Consider the following 22,062-nt stretch of genomic DNA (forward strand, 5'->3'; position numbering starts at 1 on the left):
CTCCCTTGACTACATGCAGTCATATGACTGCATACAATAAGCTTTAATAACTTTGGTCTTCCTTTCCTGCTTTGATCCAGGTATTTACAAAGAACAACGGGTTCCAATATTATAATCACCCATAGAGGGTGGTCTGCCTACCATCAAAATTCCTTAAGCTTGGGGCAGCTAGGTGGCGCAGTGGATAGAGCACCGGCCCTGGAGTCAGGAGTACGTGAGTTCAGATCCGGCCTCAGACACTTAATAATGACCTAGCTGTGTGGCCTTGGGCAAGCCACTTAACCCTGTTTGCCTTGCAAAAACCTAAAAATAAAATTCCTTAAGCTTAAGGCTTCAAATTCTTTAAGATAAGTCAGTTTAAGATAAAGTTTACATAGCAAGAGGAATATCTGGGTCATTGCATTGATTATTGCCAACCTAATTAGATGATGGGCAATCCTGAGGAGACAAACAAGATTCTAACTAGATAATGAAAATTAGAAAAAGGAGAGGCCAGTTTTGAAAGTTATTCCATTATAAAACTTTCTCATAAAAGCACACTATAGGTGAAAGTATGAAAAGGTGTGTTGAGGTATATTCCTATGTGATGAAAGTTTTTTTAATTAAAGAAATTGAGATTTTTATTTATTCTAAATTTTATTACACACCAATATGAAAAGTAAAATTGAGAGTAAAATAAGCAGAAATGAGAAGATCTTACATTTTGCCCACATATAAAGAAATCCAATTATCAAGGATCTCAGAACTCTGATCAGTTCAGTGACTTTCTGTGACTTCAGATGACTAATGATGAGGCATATCCCACACCTCTAAGCAAAAATGTGTTGGCCCACGGGTGCTAAATGAAGAATACATTTTCAAGTATGTGATCAGTTTATTATTAATTTTTGTTTTGGCTGATAGGGTCTTAGTATTTTTTATGAAATTCCTATTTGGGTTGAGGGGAATGATCATTAATGGAAATTGATAAAAAAAAAAGAAAAGAATATATAAATTTAAAAAACTTTTCTCAAGACTTGATATAAGAACTCTAGGTTTTCTAAAGACTTGAGTGATGAAATTGCACTCAGGGAGAGTTTCCTCACCTGTAAAATGGAAATAATAATGGCAGCTCCCTCACAGAGTTGTTGATTGTATCAAATATAATATTATATGCAAAGCCCTTGGCAAGCTACATAACATTAAATTCTAGGCTTAAAAATAGCTTTATTTCTTGAACTAATAATATTGCATACAATACAGTTTCACAGTAATGACCCTAAGGAATGTATAAGTAAAGAGGATTAAATTCTAGCCTTCCCACTCATCCTCACATTTAATTTTGAACTAAAATGCTACTCAATTGCATCTTTGCTATGAAAACATGAAGCTTTAGTCAGGGCTTATCTATCCAGGCAATACAGATATGTATCTGTCACTGATATACTGCCCAACTGGTAGATTTTCCCTCTTCATTTTCTATTCTTTCCCTCCTCTCTTCCCATAATGATTTAAAGAATTGTTTACAATCACACACCAGAGAAAGAGGTGAAGGAAGCTTGGAAGTGAAAGTCATTTCCATAGCTCTGGAACTCAGGAAAAAGTTTCCTGAGGGGGCATCACCATTCATTGATGGAGATGGAAGGATAAGAAAACAAAGTAAACTTTATGGCTAAAGCAAGAAACCATTCATTGATTCATTTTAAACTTTCACTGGGGACACTTTGAGGCCTAAGAAGTCAATGACTGGGAATAACAGGAGAAAAGTACAAGAAAAGAAAAAAAAAAAGAAATAAATGGTTTGACTCCAGTAATAATGGGCACTTGAAAGGAATGGTCCTTAGACCCCTGGAAGAGGAAGCAGTTCAATAGTAGTCCAGAGGCAATTCCCCCGCCCTTGAGAGCCATCAGTAATCAAACAACAAACGTTTATGAAGAACCACCCATTGTGCTAGGTGTTAGGTAAACAAACACAAAAGATACAACAATCTCTACTCTTAAAGGAACTTACTTTCTTAGAAGGAAACTGCAAGTACACATCTAAATGCAGAGAGATAATTGAAAAGAAATGGGAAGGTCATTCAGTTTTGTGGATTTTAACCTGGAAGGGTCATGAGAAGCTACTGCCTCTAACCCTCTCTCATTCTACAGTTAGTAAATCAAGGTCCAGAGAGATTTGAAATGATTTGGATAATGAAGTGGGATTGGAATCCAGATCTTCCTGAGCCCAGGTTAAGCAATCGATGGCACTTAGCAAGACCGGAATAAACTTCATGTAGCTGATTGTGATCGATTGGTATCTTAAAAGAAGAAATGAATTGAAGGAGACAGTGGTAAATTCCTGAGCTATGGTGCTTGATTATTCAATAAAATCAGAAAACTTTCTCTTTTTTTTTTTACTCCTCCTTAAAACCTTAGATAATGCAATGCTTAGAAAAATCGAAATAACAACCCAAAAAGCATAAATACATCATGTCCTTAGTGTCTATCAATATTACCAATATAGAAATTCTAAAGGAAGAAGGACATCACTAAAATGAAACAGATCTTAACTCTTATCTCAGGACCTCTAATGGACTCTTGGGTCTTCCCTTCCAACGTCTTTCTTTTTGTAAAAGTGTTTTCAAAGTCTTATGTCAGGACCATCATGCAAATTTTTACTTTTTCTCACCCAAATGATTCCATTTCCTCCCTCTAATATATTTCTTTGTTTGGTTTGAGAAAAGAAAAGGAAAATAACTGGAGACAAGTAGCTTAGGAAATTAAATCTCTCATATAAGAGTTATTGTTGAGATTCTATCTCTATTTTCTTTATTGTATAGGATGATATTAGTCATTTGCCTTATGGGAGATTTGCATGAATTCTTGAAAATTATTTCATTTTTGAGGACCTCAAAGACCACAGAATAACATCATTTTATCATAAATTACTTTTATTAGAATGCTTTTAAAATTGCCTAAAGGGGGCAGCTAGGTGGTGTAGTGGATAAAGCACCAGCCTTGGAGTCAGGAGGACCTGGGTTCATATCTGGTCTCAGACACTTAATAATGACCTAGCTGTGTGGCCTTGGGCAAGCCACTTAACCCCATTTGCCTTGCAAAAAAGCCACTCAGGATTTTGTTTGTAGAGGCAGCATTTCCTCCGGGAATGGAGGTGTTGGGTTAAATGACCTTTAATGTCACCTTCAATTCTAAATCTACAAGTCCATGCTTTTGCTGAATTACCCATTCTTGTTTTGGTTTTGGTTTTTCCACCATAATGGAAGACCATTAATGAAAGACCAAGTTTAGGGGCAGCTAGGTGGTGCAGTAGATCACCAGCCCTGGAGTCAAGAGTACCCTGAGTTCAAATTCGGTCTCAGACACTTAACAAGTGCCTATCTGTGTAACCTTGGACAAGTCACTTAACCCTATTGCCTTAAATTTAAATAAATAAATGAATGGATGGATGGCTAGATAGATAGATAGATAGATAGATCAAGTTTACACAATAAATGCCAAGGGTGGTGAACCTTTGTACACATGAGCAAATGTATGGAAATAACCTTCATCTACAAAGGGTCATATATGAAAACCTGAAAGACATTAGAGAGGCCACTGGTTCTCCTATTTCTCTCATCTTTTACAGTTAGGAAACTGGGGCCCAAGATGACCCAGGGATAATATTAGCACCAGGTACCTGACTCCAGACTCTATTTTCTTTCTATTGTACCAAGATGAGAAAGCCAGTTTTAGGAAAGAGATGGCACTCTAATCAAAGAAAAAATGGGGCTTCAATGTGAGTGTGTAACTCCTATTTCATCCACTGGTCCACAGAAGAGACTTTGACCTTGCATTATATAAATATATATATACACATACATACATACATATCTGTGGATACAGATATGTATGTATTATATAGGTATGTATGTATAAATTGTTTAGAGAACTGATCTGGTCTTTTTACATTCATGTTCACTTTGGAATCCAGAAGACTTAAGATTCCAAACCTATTTCAGATACTCAGTTGCTATGCCATCTTGAGTCACTCATCTAACCTCTCAAAGTCTGTTTTCTCATCTATGAGATGAATAAAATCCAATACACATCCTGCTTTGAGGATAAGGATGACCCCCAGTAAATAAACAATTTTATTTTCTGTTTCTAGTTCTAATTGTTTTCTGTTAGCCTTTTACCCAATGGATCTACCCACTTCCATTTCAAGGAAATTGTGTTGGTAGATTTTGTAGGACCTCAAAAATGTATAGGATTGGGCCAGCTAGGTGGATAGAGCACCGGCCCTAGAGTCAGTTCCTAACAAATTCTCATAAAATGGAATTGAATTCTCTTTTAAAATCACATCTGAGAGGCGGCTAGGTGGCGCAGTGGATAAAGCACCGGCCCTGGAGTCAGGAGCACCTGGGTTCAAATCCGTTCTCAGACACTTAATAATTACCCAGCTGTGTGGCCTTGGGCAAGCCACTTAACCCTACTTGCCTTGCAAAAAAAAAAAACCTAAAAAAAAATCACATCTGAGCCTCAGACACTTAATAATTCCCTAGCTTTGTGACCTTGGACAAATCATTTAACCCAATTGCCTTGAAGAAAATAAAAGCAAAAATGTATAGGACTGGTGAACTAGGGAGCCCTAATTCTAGAGGTTATTAAGTAGAATTACAGAGGAAAAAAATTGGAAAAAAGAGAGCAAACTATTTTTGATTGAATAGATTTGTATTTATCATCATCTCATACTTCAAATTCCCATCTCCTTTCTCCACATCTTTGCATTGACAATTCACTATGCATAGAATTTGGAATTCTTCTCTCCCTTCTCAACCGCCCCCTTCCCCCTTTTTGGATTCCAGTCTCTTTCTGGATTTATCCTTAAGCAAAAGGCCAAACCTTCCACAACTCTATTAAAGACTTTTCCAGTTTCTAGTGCTTTTCCCTCTAATGTACCCATGCATCTATCAGATATCTCCATATATCTGCAATTTCCCCTCTCCTCAATTAGGAAGCACTTTCCTTGAAAACTTTTTTTGGTTTTTTTCTTTGTTTAAACAGTCCTTAGCAAACTGCTGGTCACATGATAAGCTCTTAATAAATGCTCATTGATTGACTAATGGATTGAATCTTTTAATGTAATATTCAATGTTAGTAAGATTTACTTCACTCTTTTGCTATTCTTTGGATATGGCATCAATGCAGAGACTGTTTGCCAGTGTGGATTCATATTGTTCCATAAATCATCTGTAGAGAATTGAACCGATGCATTATAAATTGTCTTCTGGGAGAATTTCTAAAGATGACCATTTTTATCGTAAACATCAGCTTGTTAGATGCTATATAATATAAATAAATTAATGTATGCCTATTGAAGTTATCCTATGGCCTAAGACACCAAAATGTTTTAAAACGTTGTGTTCAGCAACAGAACCAGCAAAACAAATTTTGCATAGCTTGGTTTTTCCCAACATCAAGAGTGCTTATTCATCATCTCCTCTTGCATTATAGCTTCCTCAGAAGTAGGCAAAGACAGGAAAACATTTTATAGACAAAGTAAGGGTTAAGGCACTTGTATGTTTTTAGTCAACAGAAATCCTTCTCAAGGATTTCTTTTCAAGACTTACATTGTGTTTGGGATCTAAAATGGAATTCCAAAGCATATTAATTTTAAATTCATGTGATGGAATATAATTTCTATGGAAAATAGCACTCCTTGGTTTCAGATTGTAAAATTATTACACTGAAGTACATTAACAAGATAATGGAAAGCATTAAGGATTTGGGATGACTAAAGAAGGGAGAAAGGGTGAAATCTTAGGATCATGATTATTATCCTTTAGATGGAGAAAGGATGGATGTTGAGCTAGTCTTTCCTCGAAGGACAGAACAATGGTCAATGGACTGAAACCGTGACAAGTAATTTCAATTCAAGATAAGGACCTAAGAAATATCATTGAAATATCAATAAGTTAGTATAGAATCACAGGAATTTTTTTTGATAAAGTAGAATTGGTCCTATGGGAACCACAATGAATGTTATCATTGGATGGCATCTTGGTGTTAGATGAGAGCAAATGTCATTAGAATATGTAATATACTAAGAGAATACGTTAAATAGAAAGAGACATTAGCTCACTGACTGATCTAGAGGTCTCATCTACTAGTCTAAGGAAAATAATGATTTTTTGGTAGAGTTCTTTTTCTCTTACCTTTATTTTTCCTATTTATTACCTTGAACCAGCTGAGGAAAAACAAGTTCTGCGCCCAAATTTAGGAGGCCCTTTTTGAGATGGATACAGCCCTTATTTCGTAACTCTTGTATTTTGTGCCTCTCCTGAGGTGTTGGTTGGTTATTTAGCTCCATTGACCTCTATCATAATGCAGATCAAAGGGTGTTAGATGATAGCTTGCAGCTGTTGATTTATTTATTTATTGTGTGTGTTTGTGTGTGTTCACATGGATGTGAAAGACTGATTGGTTAGAAATTAAAAAAAAAAGCCAAAGCAAATGCTTCTGGCAACATGGCTGGCTTTCCTAACTCATTCCTCCCCCTCTAGGCAGAGGAAGAATTGATTTGGGGCACAATGGTCCTGTTTAAAGCATAATGTCCTGGACAACCCTGAGGCAAAGTGCAATTTAACCAATCATTTCCCAGTCTGCTTTCAACTCTCAACTTAACAAGAGACTTGGAGACACTCCTAAAACCTCCACTGGTCTCTGACATTATAGAATCAATGTTATTCGAGATGTTTCATAATGAATTACCAGAAGCAGATGGTTAGAAGCCCTAACCCTGGAATTAGGAGGATCTGAGTTCAAATTTGACCTCAGACCCTTGGCACTTGGGCAAATCACTTAACCCCAACTGCCTTGCCAAAAAAAAAAAACAAAAACGTATTTGCAGAAGTATCTCTATGGTGACTTCAACCTAAATTATCCTTATATATACTCTGCATTTGATGATCTATGTGCAAATTATTTTTATGCCCAACAGTGGAATGTAAGCTTCCTGACAGAGTCTAGTTCCTGTTTTGTCTTTATGTCCACATTGCTTTAACACCATATAATAGGTTCAAACAAGTACTCATAAAATGGAATTGAATTCTCTGGTCCTGGAGTCAGGAGGACCTGATCAAATCCAGTCGCATACATTTAATAATTGCCTAGCTGTGTGACCTTGGGCAAGTCACTTAACCCAATTTCCTTGCCAAAAAAAAAAGACATAAAATCACATCTCAGGGGATGGCTAGGTAGTGCAGTGGATAGAACAACGATCCTGGAGTCAGGAGTACCTGAGTCCAAATCCAGCCTCAGACACTTAATAATTGCCTAACTCTGTGACCTTGGCAAGCCACTTAACCCCATTGCTCTGCGAAGCCAAACCCCCCCCCCCCAATCACATTTCAGTTTTTAAACATTTTATTAATCACACTGATGGAAATCCAAAAGGGATAAAGAACATGGAAATACAAGAAATGGTGGATCCTTCAAGTCAGGGAGGCAAAGCCTTGGTTCAGATTCCATGAAGACTATGGAATGTGAGGAAGACAGGTGTTTGTCACTATCCCTATGAATCATGTGCAACGTCTGAGGCCAATTATTCTCAATCTAATTAAGGGTTAGCTGGACTATCAGTTGTCTGGAACTGAGATGAGAGTTTAAGAAAATCAAAGCTAATTCAGGGCTCCATGAGTGCTGAACTCTGTAATTGGAAGCATAAGCTCATATGAAGCAATTTCCCATCCCCTAGACTGCAGCCTTACATGTATAATAATATTTTTGACTTTTTTTTGAGACTCTCCTCAGTACCCATAGCGATTGCATATTTGAATTTTTACCTTCTCCTCTCTTCCTGGACAAGGGATGGATGGAATTATTCAGACTTGTAGCTGAGTTGGCTCATTGGGCATTCTTTTTGGCTTGCTTAGGATTTTTTTCTGAAAGGGCTGTCTGTGGTTTGGCATTGGGTAAGAAGAATGTTTGGGATAACAGAAAGTCACTCTCCATTTTCTATAGTGGATAAAAGGAACATTAGGTGTATTTAGAATAGCTTCCACAAAGCTTTCCTCTTAAGAGCAATCTTCTGATTCACAGTCTGGAAACTATGGGGGTGGGGCTGGGGGGATAGCTATGAACTCTTTCAAATTCCTGGCTTCCTATACTGAAGATATTAGTGATACCATTAGCTATTTCCTCTAATTAATAAGAAAAAAATAGGACACCAAAACCTTAAGGAAGTTCAGTTTTCCTGTGAACCATTATCTTTAGGAACAATTTTACAATAGTGACCTAGATAAAGATGAATTTAGTGTTGTGGCTTGGGAAAGAGGGCCCCTCCATATTGAAGACTTTGGATCTCTCTCCTTGCCAACTTCGAATTTCAGCAGCCTATTTAAAAGTAACTGACTTTAGCTGTGCTCCACAGCACTAACTCATGGTTGACAGTTTTGCACAACGGTAGCCAGTTGTTTAGAAGTGACAATATATTTTCAGCCTTTGCAATGCTGCAGAAATATCTCTGCCAGGATACAGAGAGCAGCTTTGATTTGAGTCACTGACCTTAAAGGAATTTCCCTGTGAGTTCCCATGCTTTTGTGAGAGTTTTTATTTAACAAACAGATTGGAGAGCCATTTAAGCAAAACATAAACATTCCATGTTGCTATCTCCAAATTTCCTGACATAAGTTTGTATAGCATATGACTTGGGACCTGAGGTCATGGATGAAAGGAGCAAGGGACTCTTCACCAGACTAGAAAGATCAGAGTAAGGCCAAAAGTTCAATACCAAGACTGAGTATCTTTAAAATTTGTGCAAAAATCTGGAAAAAGACACATTTATTATTGGGGAACTGAACAAACTGTTCTACATGGATGTCATGAAATATTATTGTGCTTTTAAAATGATGACTGTTAGGAATTCAGAGAAACATAGAAAGACTTGTATGAACTGATACAGAATAAAGTAAGCAGACACAACATATACAGTGAAAACAATAATGAAAACCAAAAGATACTAACAATTAACTTCTTTTTGAATAACCCTGATAGCCAATCTTGACCCCAGAGAATAGATCACAAAATACATTTCCTTTCTTCCCATGAAGTTATGAAATTTGAGGGCAAATGATCTTGAAGAAACATCTCTCTCCAGTGAAATGTGAGCTATTAAAGAGCAGAGATGGGTCTTTTTTTGTCTTTTTATCTCATGTGCCTAAGATATAACAAGCAACGAATAAATACCTGTTAATTGATTTTTTGATATATTTACAATACCTTGAATGTATCTTTGGTACTTCATGATTTTCAAGCTACTTCCATTTCCATTGTTTCATTTGAAAGTAGAAAAGAATGACAACAGTAAGATGACATAACAAAATTTGTGGGATGCAGCCAAAGTAGTATTTAAGGGGAAAATTTATATTTCTAAATGCAAGCATCAGTAAAAAGGAAAACAAGGTACAGATCACTGAAGTGGAGATGTGACCATAAAAACTAGAAAAAGAACACATCAAAAATCCCCAAGTAAACATAAAAATGGAAATTTGAAAAATCAATGGTGAGATCAATAAAAAAATTATGAAAAGAAAAAGCAAATTAATAAATAAAACTAGAGGCTGGTTTTATTTAAGAAACACAAAAGATAAACAATTGGTTGATTTGACTTTAAAAAAGAGAATCAGGACTCAGAATTTAAATCTGCCTCATAAAGTGGTTATATATCACACTGGATCAGTCCTTCAACTCTGTCTACCTTAGTTTCCTCAATTATAAAATGGAGATAATAACCAATATGGATTGTTGTAAGGGTAAAATGAGATAATATTGTGGTTGTATTTTGTAAACTGAATATGCTCTATAATTACTATTATTATTAAATATTAACTTGAGACTCTCGTATTAAGTCTATCCAATACTTAGATGATGCTCAGTAGACAATGAATGAATTACTGAAGGAGCACACTGATTTTTATTGGACACAGTTCTTGGATTTCCAAATGAAGTGTTCATTTAGAGTAAATACAATTCCAGTTTATTAAAACTCTGAATTCATGGGTAAATTTGGGCCATTTGGGGCCTCTAGCTGTCTTTGTAACATCAAGGTGTTTGTTACACTGCTGCACAGTTTCCAATTCAAACGACCAGAAGAGTGTCCTGAGTGTTCTTGACCTAACTTTAAAACAGTTTAAAAACTGGCAGAATGTGAGCAAGGATAAAGGTTCTAGAAAATGGCACTTCTGAGGGACGTGCCTCGCTTCCCATAACTGCCCCTAGTCCTGATGATCTGATGTGCTCATTTTCATCCAAGTGGGAAGCTCCAAGCTTGAAAATTTCATTCAACAATGCAGAGCAGAGACTCATTTATAAGTTTTTTTCAAGGTTTTGGGGGGCTTTTTTGCAAGGCAATGGGGTTAAGTGACTTGCTCAAGGCCACACAGCTAGGTCATTATTAAGTGTCTGAGGGCAGATTTGAACTCAGGTCCTCATGACTCCAGGGCCAATGCTCTATCCACTGCGCCACCTAGCCTCCCCGTCTATTATTTATTATATGTTTTAAAGAACTCATTAGATTTTCTGTCATTGATTGGAGTTTCGGAATCCTGAGGAGGAGCTTTTAGAATCAATCTCTATCCACTGCACCACCTAGCCACCCCACTCATTTATAACTTAATAGACTTCGAGAGTTGAGCAAACTCTCAGGGATTTCAATTCTTGCTGAACCTTCCAGCCTCGAGTCACAATAGGGCAAAATGGAAGCTACTAAGGTTTAGGAGATTCGCAGTAGAAGAGAGCTTAGAGATCATCTAGTCCAATGTCTTCCTTTTACAGAAGACACTGAGGACAATAGTTCTGGAATGTAGGTTCATGGCTCAAGAATTTCATCAAGAAGTGACTTGTTTCCTAACTCATTTTCTCCAGCTTCAGCTGAGTGCATATACGACCATATGCTTCTATCTTCCTTCCTATATGTGTCTCTCTAATATCATACTCTGTCCTGTGGGTTTTTCCCCTTCCTGTGTGGTTGCAGAGCTATGAGTCCCTTGTAGTACTTTTAAAAAGACTGGGTATCATTGAACATTTTATAACCACAAATAAACATTGATGACATGCATCTTACAAATGATTCTTTGGCTCTTTAAAATGAAAACATTCCTTATGTTCTGTAACTTTAAAAATGTTTCTTTAAGTATTTTAGATATTTCTAGAAAAATTTCCCAAGTCCTTGAGCTGTGTGTCCATTCTTAAACGGAAGGGGGGGGGGGACGGTGGACCTTGGAGTCAGGAAGACGAGTTCTCCCACAGAGACTCACCAAGATCAGGGAGATCCTCAATTTCCTCGGTGCCTTCAAACAATTCTGGAGGACCATTATTTATTATAAACCCATTTACATCTGGGGGAAATGAGACATTTCTGGGATAAAAGCATAGATCTGGCCCCAAAAGAGAATTGTGATCACTCCTACACTTCAGCATTGGATCAAGTCCTTCATTGAAACTTCCTCCACTAAATCAGGAGCTGTGAAATTGGGGAGGGAGGGGAGAGCTTGAAAACGATGGCAATAGCTCACTTTGATATGGGATTTCAAGGTCTAGGTCATATATCTCATCTGCTTTCATCCTCACAACAGCCCTGGGGAATCGGTGGTATTCTTAGGGTCATTTTACAGATAAGTAAACTGAGATCAAGAGGAACGGATCTGCCAGCATCACAGAGCTAGAAGTGTCTGATACAAGATTCGGTTTCAGGTTTCCTCTGGTTTCAGTTCCATTTCTAACCCGGATTCAGTCAAGGGCATCAAAGAGTTCTTAAAGTGATTCAGAAGGTATCAGATTGTTTCCATGAAATAATTATGGAATGCTTCCAATGTCAAGGCACATGGTGGGACCTGGAGCAAGATGGGTTTGGTTTTGCTTTTGTAAATCCCCTTTTTTGTTAAGATAACAATAAATGACATGCTCTGGAGCAAACATCTCTTCGTCACTCCATTCGCCTGGATTTTCTGGACACCAGGATTTCATCTAAGGCTGCTTGCACGCCAGCGGTTCCTTCGGGAGCTTTCACCTACGTTTTCTTGTCTTTGTGGGCACCTTGCGGCTCTGAAAGGCCTCCAGTTACTTAAACGGGGACTTCAACAGCAGGGCCATTAGCCTTCTTTCATAGAACACAGGGAGATTAAGGGGTTAACTCAGTCAAAGGGGCCATTTGTCTCCTGGCTAGTTAAGATCCGAATTGGGTCCTGGAAAAGGCCAGGACGCAGAGGGGTCCCAGGAGTCGCCTGAAGTCCCGTGGGCACCCCCGACTTGACGGAGAGCCTGGGGTGGGGGGAGCTCCGGGTGGGCAGGCTCCCGCACTTCTCGGGGCCAGGGCACTGGGCTGGGGGCGGTGCCCAGGGAGGTTGAGCCTCTCTAAGCCCCCAAGCCCTCTTGGCCGGGGCTGCCGGCAGGAGCATCACGGGCTGGGGATCGCGTGTCCCTCCCAGGGCTGAGCCGGGGGGGGGGGGGGCTGGGCTCGTGTCACAAAGGTTTTTCGGGTGTCAGCAGATTTCACTTTGCCCGGGGCTGCTCCCTCAGCCTTGTGCAATCAGGAGCCAGGATCTGCAAGAAGGCGCCGGAGCCTCCTCCTCCGCGCCCCCAGGCCCCCACCGCCTCTCCTGGAAGCGTCCTGTGAGGGCGCGGAGGCCCCCCCAATCTCTGTGGCCCTCCTCCTCCCGGCTCCCTTGCTGCTTGGGCGGCGGAAGGGAGGGAGGGAGAGCAGGGGGAGGGAAGGAGGCAGGGCCGGAGGCCGGGAGGCAGGGAGGCAGGGAGGCCCGCCCCCAGCCCCCCGAGGAGCGCCAGCCCGGGCTCGGGGGCGAACTCTGGCCCCGGGGCTCCTCCAGGCTCCGCCCCCAGCTCGGGCTCGCCTTCCCGGGCTGCGCGCCGGGCGCTCGGCAGCTGGCTGTCCGGCCCGGCCCCGCGAGGAGCCGCCCGCCGCCGCCGCGGGAAGGAGGACAGCCGGGGATGCGCGCAGGGGCCCCCGGGCCCCCCGCCGCCGCCCGCCGGGGGCCCAGCTAGGCGGCAGGGGCTCGCCCAGAGAGAGCGGAGGAGCGGAGCGGGGCGCCGGGCGGGGCGCAGCCGGGGACCCCGAGGAGGGCAGAGAGCCGGAGCGACCCCGGGGAGCCGGAGCCGGAGCGGACCCCGGGGAGCCGGAGCCGGAGCGGACCCCGGGGAGCCGGAGCCGGGGCCGGAGCGGGGCACGTCCAGCCGTGCGCAGCCGGGGACTCAGAGAGGGACTGAGAGCCGGGGGAGCCGGGGGGCCCCGAGGAGCCGGGGGCACCCCGAGGAGCCGGGGGGACCCCGAGGAGCCGGGACCGTGCGCAGCCGGGGACTCAGAGAGGGACTGAGAGCCGGGGGAGTCGGAGGGGACCCCGAGGAGCCGGGGCCGTGCGCAGCCGGGGACTCAGAGAGGGACTGAGAGCCGGGGGAGTCGGAGGGGACCCCGAGGAGCCGGGGCCGTGCGCAGCCGGGGACTCAGAGAGGGACTGAGAGCCGGGGGAGCCGGGGGCACCCCGAGGAGCCGGGGCCGTGCGCAGCCGGGGACTCAGAGAGGGACTGAGAGCCGGGGGAGTCGGAGGGGACCCCGAGGAGCCGGGGGCACCCCGAGGAGCCGGGGCCGTGCGCAGCCGGGGACTCAGAGAGGGACTGAGAGCCGGGGGAGCCGGAGGGGACCCCGAGGAGCGGGGCCGGCAGGGCACGTCCGGCCGTGCGCAGCCGGGGACCCCGAGAGGCACTGAGAGCCGGGGGAGCGGGGCCGCAGCGGGCCGGCGGGGCGCGCCCCCCGAGGCCCCGGGGAGCCCCCTCGGCGGGGCCCTGGGGGCGGCGGCGGGCGGCTGAGCCGGATGGGCAGGCGCGGCCGTGCGCCCGGAGAGCCCCGCGCGGCCCGGCGGCGCCGGCCGGCCCCCTGAGCCCCGCTGCGCGCCCCCCGCCCCGGCGGGGGCCCCGATGCGCCGGGCCGGCCATGAGCGAGGCGCTGTGGGCGCTGCTGCCCAACGGCACTGAGGCGCCCCCGGGCAACGGCACGGCGGGCGCCAGGTGCTCGCTGACCAAGACCGGCTTCCAGTTCGTCTACCTGCCGGCCGTGTACCTGGTGGTGTTCGTGGCGGGGCTGCTGGGCAACAGCGTGGCCATGTGGATGTTCGTGTTCCACATGAAGCCGTGGAGCGGCATCTCCGTGTACATGTTCAACCTGGCGCTGGCCGACTTCCTCTACGTGCTCACCCTGCCCGCGCTCATCTTCTACTACTTCAACAAGACGGACTGGGTGCTGGGCGACGGCATGTGCCGCCTGCAGCGCTTCATCTTCCACGTCAACCTCTACGGCAGCATCCTCTTCCTCACCTGCATCAGCGTGCACCGCTACAGCGGCGTGGTGCACCCGCTGCGCTCCCTGGGCAGGCTGAAGAAGAAGACGGCCGTGCAGGTCAGCGCGCTGGTCTGGGCCCTGGTGGTGGCCGCCATCGCCCCCATCCTCTTCTACTCGGGCACCGAGCTGCGCCGCAACGGCACCCTCACCTGCTACGACACCACGTCGGACGCCTACCTGCGCAGCTACTTCCTCTACAGCATGGGCACCACCGTGCTGATGTTCTGCGTGCCCTTCCTCGTCATCCTGGGCTGCTACGGCCTCATCGTGCGGGCGCTCATCTCCAACGACCTGGACGACTCGCCGCTGCGCAGGAAGTCCATCTCCCTGGTCATCATCGTGCTCGCCGTCTTCGCCGTGTCCTACCTCCCCTTCCACGTCATGAAGACCCTGAACCTCAGGGCGCGCCTGGACTTCCAGAGCCCCGGCATGTGCGCCTTCAACGACCGGGTCTATGCCACCTACCAGGTCACCCGGGGCCTGGCCAGCCTCAACAGCTGCGTCGACCCCATCCTCTACTTCCTGGCCGGGGACACGTTCCGGAGGAGACTCTCGAGGGCCACCCGCAAAGCTTCGAGGCGAAGCGAGGCCAACTTGCAGTCAAAGAGCGAAGACATGACCCTCAATATTTTATCAGAGTATAAGCAGAACGGAGATACAAGCCTATGAAGTGGAAAGCTTCCCCAACACCCCTTGCAAAAAAAAAAAAAAATCACAATTAAAAAAAAACTAATGATAAGTAGAGTCAGAAGAACCGGGAGGGAGGATCTGGCCTGGGGAAACTTGTCCCACTTAGCAGTCGGGGACTTTACAAAATTCCTTTGATGGGCACAAGCTGATGAATTGTACATCCTGGAAAGGTTCCCCAACACCCCCTTTAAAAAAACCCAATAACTATAAAAAAAAAAACCCTAATGATAAGTAGAGTCAGAAGCATTGGGAGGGAGGGAGTCTTGGCCGGGGGAAACTTGTCCCACTTAGCAGTCAAGGACTTAAACAAATCCCTTTGATGGGTCTGGAGAGAATAGAAGATACAAGCTTAGGAAATGTCTAACCTGAAAAGGTTCCCCAACACCTCTTTTAAAAAACCACTGATAAGTAGAGTCAGAAGGCCTGGGAGGGAGGGTCTGGCACCGGGAAACCTGTCCCACTTAGCAGTCAGGGAACTTTACAAAATTCCTTTGATGGGTCTGGAGAGAATAGAAGACACAAGCTTAGGAACTGCATAACCTGAAAAGTCTCCCCCAACACCCCCTTTAAAAAACCAGTAACTGTTTAAAAAAAACCCTAATGATAAGTAGAGTCAGAAGCATTGGGAGGGAGGGTCTGGCACGGGGAAACTCGTACCACTTAACAGTCAGGGACTTGACAAAATTCCTTTGGTGGGTTTGGGGAGAATAGAAGATACAAGCTCAGGAATTGTATAACCTGAAAAGGCTCCCCAGCACCTGGTTTAAAGAACCACTGATAAGTAGGACCAGAAGTATTGGAAGGGAAGGTCTGGCCTGGGGAAACTTGTACCACTTAGCTGTCAGACACTTTAAAAACAATCCTTTCATGGACTTAGAAAAAATATTAAAAAAAAATAGGGATCAGAGTATTCTGAAGCAAAAAAAAAAAGATTCTCTTCAAGCCTTATAAAATGTTTTGAATTGGATCACAGTCACTTTCTTTCAGGTTAAATATATATAAGCAGCATTGTCCATTACACACATTCAATTTATGCCATTTCAAAATTGCCCACTCTCAAAGCCACATATATACATACTCACTTTTATATTTGGGAAGTTTTGGCATTTATATGATTTTCTTTTAGGTTGCGCACCTGCAGTCATGATGATGATGATTATGTTATTTTGCAATCCACATCAGCATGCTAATGATTCTCTTCATCCCCCAAATATTTAGGATCAGATCAAATCAGAAAACAATTCTCCCAATTCTGGGGATCATAAACAAGCTCCTGGGCTATGAAAGAGTTCGACGTTTTTTGTGAGTTTCTCAGTACATGTTCCAGACTGTCTTCACTTGAACCATGATTGGTCGGGTGTCGTTGAGTTGAAAATCTTGAGAGGTGATGATTTTCAAATGCTAATTTGCAGAAAATGCTCTTTACATTTTGGGTGCTAAATGTTGTGGATGGCAATCTCTATTGATTGTTATGGATAGAGAACGAAATTTAAATAATGATGGCACAAAAGTTGTGTTTCCTAGGAAAGCTCAATTTCTGGGGATGTTTTAAATCTCCTTAAGCAAACATGCTATTTATTGGCAAGGTTACTGGTTAATGCTGCAGGGGGTTGTTTGCTTTCCTGGATGAATACTTATTCACATCTGCAAAAACATCAAAAAAAAAAGCAACTCTGAACCAGTGATTTTGTAGGGCAAACTGACTAAAGTTGAATGCACAAGTCAAGGCAAAGGACACCTGGGCATGGTTAGTGTTAGGGAGTGATTGGCAGCCTTCCCAAATCTGCAGGCTCCAGATCTTTAAAAAAAAAAAAGAAAAAGAAAAGAAAAGAAAAGAAATGAAGCTATTAAACTAAAACTGAATTAGTGTCATAAAGGGACTGTACAAAAGTGCTGGGGAAAGGAACCTTTTATATTCTCCTGAAGCAGGTCTGAAAGTATCAGAACAGTAGGTAAAGATGCAGAATCAAATAAGAGAATATCTTAAATGTCATAAATTGTCTCTAGAATGACAGGGCATGATCTGGACTCACTAGTCTTCATTTTTAAAAAGGGAGAAAATATAAGTATTGAACTACCTGAGGATATCCTTTGACAACATGGTAAAGCATGTTGTCTTTTTCACTTTTAAAAGATGGCTAATGGGAGGGTGCATTCAGATTATAGGTTTGCTCCTCTGGGCATTCCCCTGCCAAATGTTTCAGAATTCTCTAATAATGCTCATTCTGTGTTTCAGCCCATTTTTAATGATCACTCAGCCTCAGCCTTTTAATGTTGTTTTTTTTTAGTATAATCAAACCATAGCATAAAAACTTATTGAGGTGAAAATACTCTCTCTCCCCCAAGCAATCACAAACTCCCACTGTACTTAAAAGATCGGCATTAAAGATAGTTTAATAAATTTGATTTGCAAAATTAAAATAAACTGTTTTCTCTGATGCATAGGCTCTAAGTAGAGGGCTGACATGATCATCAATCATCACACTCTTTGAGGATAGTGTGGAATATGGGACTTGAACCTGTGGGACACAAAGCCATAAGTGAATCAATACTGTATTTGAACCTTTGAATAACTTTTCAGAATTCAGAGGAACCTTGTAAGTCAGCTAGTCCAAAGTCCTCACCTCACAACTGGGGAAAAATGGATATTCTTTTGGTTTGAAAATATATGAAACCCTTCCATGTGTCATGCCATCATCCATTTGGAGTTTTACAAAGGGGAAAACCAGGCACCAAAATACACATAGCAAATAGGAAGCTAGTGAAATGGTAATCAGTATAGTGATGTTTTCAAACCTTGCTAAACTATCTTACAGCAGCAAATTGAAGAATTATTCCTGAAATTCCTGGCAGGATAATAGAACATAAAATAAAGCTTTATTTATGTGAGTGATCAGGGAAGCATTGTATTATTTGTAGCAATATTAAATACCCCAGTGATCAAAAAATTAAAAAAAAAGGAAAGCCCTTGCCTAGCCCAATAAATGATGATTACCTAGCATCCCAATAATTCCATTTATCTTAGTGTCCTTCTTTTTTAGATCACAGGATCACCTGGCCTGTGCAGTGGGTTGCTTTTCATGCTAGCCTATTGAACATGTAAATTCTGCAGCATTTCAAGTCTTAGAGAACTTTTTTTTTTAGGAATCTATATGGAACCAGCAAAGGGAGTTGGAGAGTGAATAGAAGGGCCCTTTTACTATTTGAAATGTTTCTTTCAGTTTCCTCCTTTTTGCCTTTCAGAGAAGACCATAATGACATACAAAGAATCATGAACCATACCATATAGTCAGATGGCTACCTCCAAGTAGCCCCCATGGTCCAGTAAGAATCTCTGGCAGTTTTTTTCACTTAATCTGAACTAAATTGGGGATCAGGTTGAAGTGGTATCCTCCTTTGGCAGCAGCAAGACCAACCTCACAAAAATGGTAAAGACAATTCCTGGGATCTAATAAGGTAAATTCTTAAATCTTGAGCTTGGCAACAATTTTAAGCATGAGGACAAGTGAAATTGCTAATGTGCTATCATTTATCAGTTCACTGGAGTACTCAGAAGTGATGCAAAGTTCAGGACCCAGATGTCTCTTAGCACCTGAGTAGTCATTGTTGAAAGCCTGCCAAGTGTATTTGCTTTCTGACCTGAATGGGTAAGACATGGAGAAGACATTGGAGTGTGGGTGAGGATTTCTAAAGTCTAATCTTGCTTTATCAGTCAAGTAACCCCCTGGTGAGTTCCAATTCTGCAATCATCTTTCCCCCGTTGTTAAAAGGGGAATGGAATAATTCTTCTGTCACAAGGATATTTAAGAGTCTGAAAAATGCTAGAGACATAAAATGTTGTTTTTCAGAACTATTCAGTTCCAGACTTTGGCTTAGTATTCCTATGGGGATATCAACTGTGATATGGAACTCTACCCAGGAAATCTGTCGAAACTACTAACTTTTCTCCTGTAGGAAACTAAACCATTTCTGGACAGAAAGGATATCCGAATAATAGGCACTGGAACTGCACCAGCACCAAAAGCTGACAGTTTGGATACTAGTTGTCAAATCTGGCTCATCCATTATGTCATAAAGCTTGGGCTCTTTCTGGTCATCTTAAAGACAATTGCCGGATTATTTATTGATGAAGCAACTGAAATCCATTAATTGTACAGATGGGATCAAAAACTCCCTGGAAGAGCACTTTTTTTGATCCAGAACGCTATTGTAAATTCTATTTATTAAAATGTATATCCTCAGCATAACGGATCGCTGTATTTGGGATCCATAAAGTATGTGGCATGGTGAAACTTGCAATAGAGATTTCCTATATCTCTTTGCTTTTCAAATAGCAGTATCCTGAAATATTGGGTTCTCTTTCAATCATTCTTTTCGTGAAATTATAATTATCTCTCAAAGTCCACTTTGTGAAGCTCTGTGATAAAATTCCCCTGATGATGTATTTGCATGCTCACTCTTAAAAACTGGCTTTCTGATTTTATATATAAAGAGTCAACTTTAGGTCATATGAACTAGGATCAAAGAGGAAATAGAAAATATTTGAGTCTAACTGGGCCTGTGGGGTGTCTACGTTGTGAAGCTTTACAGTAAAATTGATACAGCCATTGTAAAAAAATGCATGAAATCCATTGGTGACCACTATGTTAAAAGTGCAGGGCTGACCTATATTCATAGCTCCATCAAACCACTGGGTTTTACAGAATTGGTGGACGGGCATAATGCCTTAGAGTTTAAAGAGAGATTTGGGGGAAAAAATGGCAAAGGGTGGGGGGAGAGAATGGAGCTGCTTCAGTCCCCTGCTACTCCAATTAACTCTATTTACATTTTCCCTTAAATGGCTTCTACCCTGGATTTCTTTGTGGAGACAAATAGCATGCATTTGCTACTCATCTTGGACAAAGCGTTTCTCACAGCTTAAGTCTCATCACAGCAGATGCAATTGTGCTCTTCGTTTTACGTATCTCTATTCAATTGCTCTGCTTGAGCCTTCATTTTAGTTCCAGCACTTTCTAGATTGAAAATTGTATGACTCGGCTGCTGAGATCTGTTATGATTTTAAATGTTCGGTTATATACTTCGTATACATAGCATTGCCAGTGAACATGAAGGGAAAGTGTATGACTTACATGCTCAATGTTATATGCATTTAGGTCGGTGTATCGCAGTGCTCCTGTGAAAATGTTTATTTTTATATTATATGTGATGTAATGTTGTTGATTAAACTAGGTTTATTTGTGATGAAATGAGCCACTTGATTTTCCATTGGAACCAGTATGACTTGATATTTGAGGATGTTCTTAGGTTCATCTAAAAACCATTCAAGCTTCAAGAAAAAAAGACTCGTGATCATGCATGATTGTTATGAATTAAATGCTCTCTATTTCCTATGGAGTATCACATCATTCGAATGTCAGATATCTTGTGGCGGTTTTTTAAAATAATGTTCTATGGTCATTGTTTTTTTTTTTGGGGGGGTGATAGGTCTTTAATGATATTCCAGTGCAATCAGTGTAGTCATGAGTCATTAGGATCATGCCTACCATAAGCCTGAAAATAGCCCAATAAAATGATGAAACGTCATTTTGTGGCTCTTAAGAATTTTTTGGCTCTTAAAACTTTTGACACTCAGAGCTGGCCTAGGTGCTGATGAGCGCTGTTCGAAAGGCTAGCAGAGAAAGTGCAATTAATCAGTGGTAGACTTTGAGGTTGGAGGTTTTAGAGCCTTGAAGAGCCTGGAAGGAGATCTGATCCTCTTTGGAAAGGCAGAGAAATGAAGCATTTTCTACAGAAGTGTCAGTCTTTTGGAATCCAGAGCCTCAGATTCCAAAACTGAGCATTCAGTGTTTCCTGAAGCTTACCTCTTTAGCAGAGGAATTCTTTGTCTGTTTGTGTGTGTGTGTGTGTGTGTGTGTGTGTGTGTGTGTGTGTGTGTGTGGATAGAGAGAGAGAGAGAGAGAGAGAGAGAGAGAGAGAGAGAGAGAGAGAGACCCTTTGGTAGTAAGATGAAGCCAATGATCCCTTCTCAGAATCAGATGATTTAAAAAAAATCTATTTGAAGAAACTGCTCAATTTCATTTAGAGACTGGTTAAATAAGCATGTCTCCCCCTCCCCACCCTCAGACATTCAGGAATCTATACATAGGGACTATGTGCCCCACATTAAAAATCCTTACCTTAGAGAAGAGATTTTCCACACTGATAAAGCCTTAGGCATTGTCTAGTCCAATTCTTTTATTTTACGTATGAAGAAACTAAAACTAAGGGGTGGGGGGAGGAAGTGATCTGCTAAGGTCATACCAAGAGTATGTAACGCCGGCAGTATTTGAACACAGTTCCTTGACCTCTCATTTTATATCAAGTACAACACTGAAAGCTAGAAAAGCTAAGCTAGAGTAAAGAGGATGATTAAGACACATTCTAATCCATCAAAAGCGTCATTTCATTAAGAATCATTTCATTTTGCTAGGCATATCAGCATCCCTCTCTGTTTATGTTGCCAGGTTCATGAATAGCTCTGCCCCCAAAATAACACCAGCTGGTGACTAACCTGCTGATGAGCTCATTTGTGTCCAGGGCCTGGGCCTCCACAGACACCTGGCTCTTCCCTGAGACAATTAGACTTTCTTTTCCCCAATACAGAACAGTCAACAGAGGTCTGATTTAAGAGCTAAATACTGAATGCTGCCTTAATAGATACTTCTGTTCCTATACACCAATTTGAATGCAAAACTCTAGACTTTTCCTAACTACTTTTCTTTCACTAAAATTACTATGATGTTAATTCTTTGTTTCTTTGTTGCTTGACAATTAGACTAAAACTCCATCTTGTCCTAGGACTAGGGAAAAAAATCAGTCCTTCTAAGGTAATGAAAATGTGTTCTCCTTTACATATTTTAGGCATGTCTAAACATTTTCTTCATGGCAATCATAGCGAATTATTATTATTATTATTATTATTATTATTAATGGTGGTGATAGTAGTAGCAACAGCAACAGCAGCAGTA

At 42.2% G+C, this 22,062-nt stretch overlaps 1 protein-coding gene across 1 annotated transcript; it reads left to right on the forward strand.

Annotated features, from left to right (window-relative positions):
- Nucleotides 1-13,930: 13,930 nt before the first annotated feature.
- P2RY1 (purinergic receptor P2Y1) lies at nt 13,931-20,751 on the forward strand. The gene has a single exon (XM_074190780.1). It carries the CDS (start codon nt 13,961-13,963, stop codon nt 15,032-15,034), a length of 1,074 nt encoding a protein of 357 aa, XP_074046881.1. The 5' UTR covers nt 13,931-13,960; the 3' UTR covers nt 15,035-20,751.
- Nucleotides 20,752-22,062: the final 1,311 nt, after the last annotated feature.

The sequence above is a fragment of the Macrotis lagotis genome, chromosome 6 (genome assembly GCF_037893015.1).
Source record: "Macrotis lagotis isolate mMagLag1 chromosome 6, bilby.v1.9.chrom.fasta, whole genome shotgun sequence".
Taxonomy (NCBI): domain Eukaryota; kingdom Metazoa; phylum Chordata; class Mammalia; order Peramelemorphia; family Peramelidae; genus Macrotis; species Macrotis lagotis.

Excerpts from the sequence above, each read along its gene's own strand:
- P2RY1 (XM_074190780.1), top strand. The coding sequence starts at position 13,961 with ATGAGCGAGGCGCTGTGGGCGCTGCTGCCCAACGGCACTGAGGCGCCC.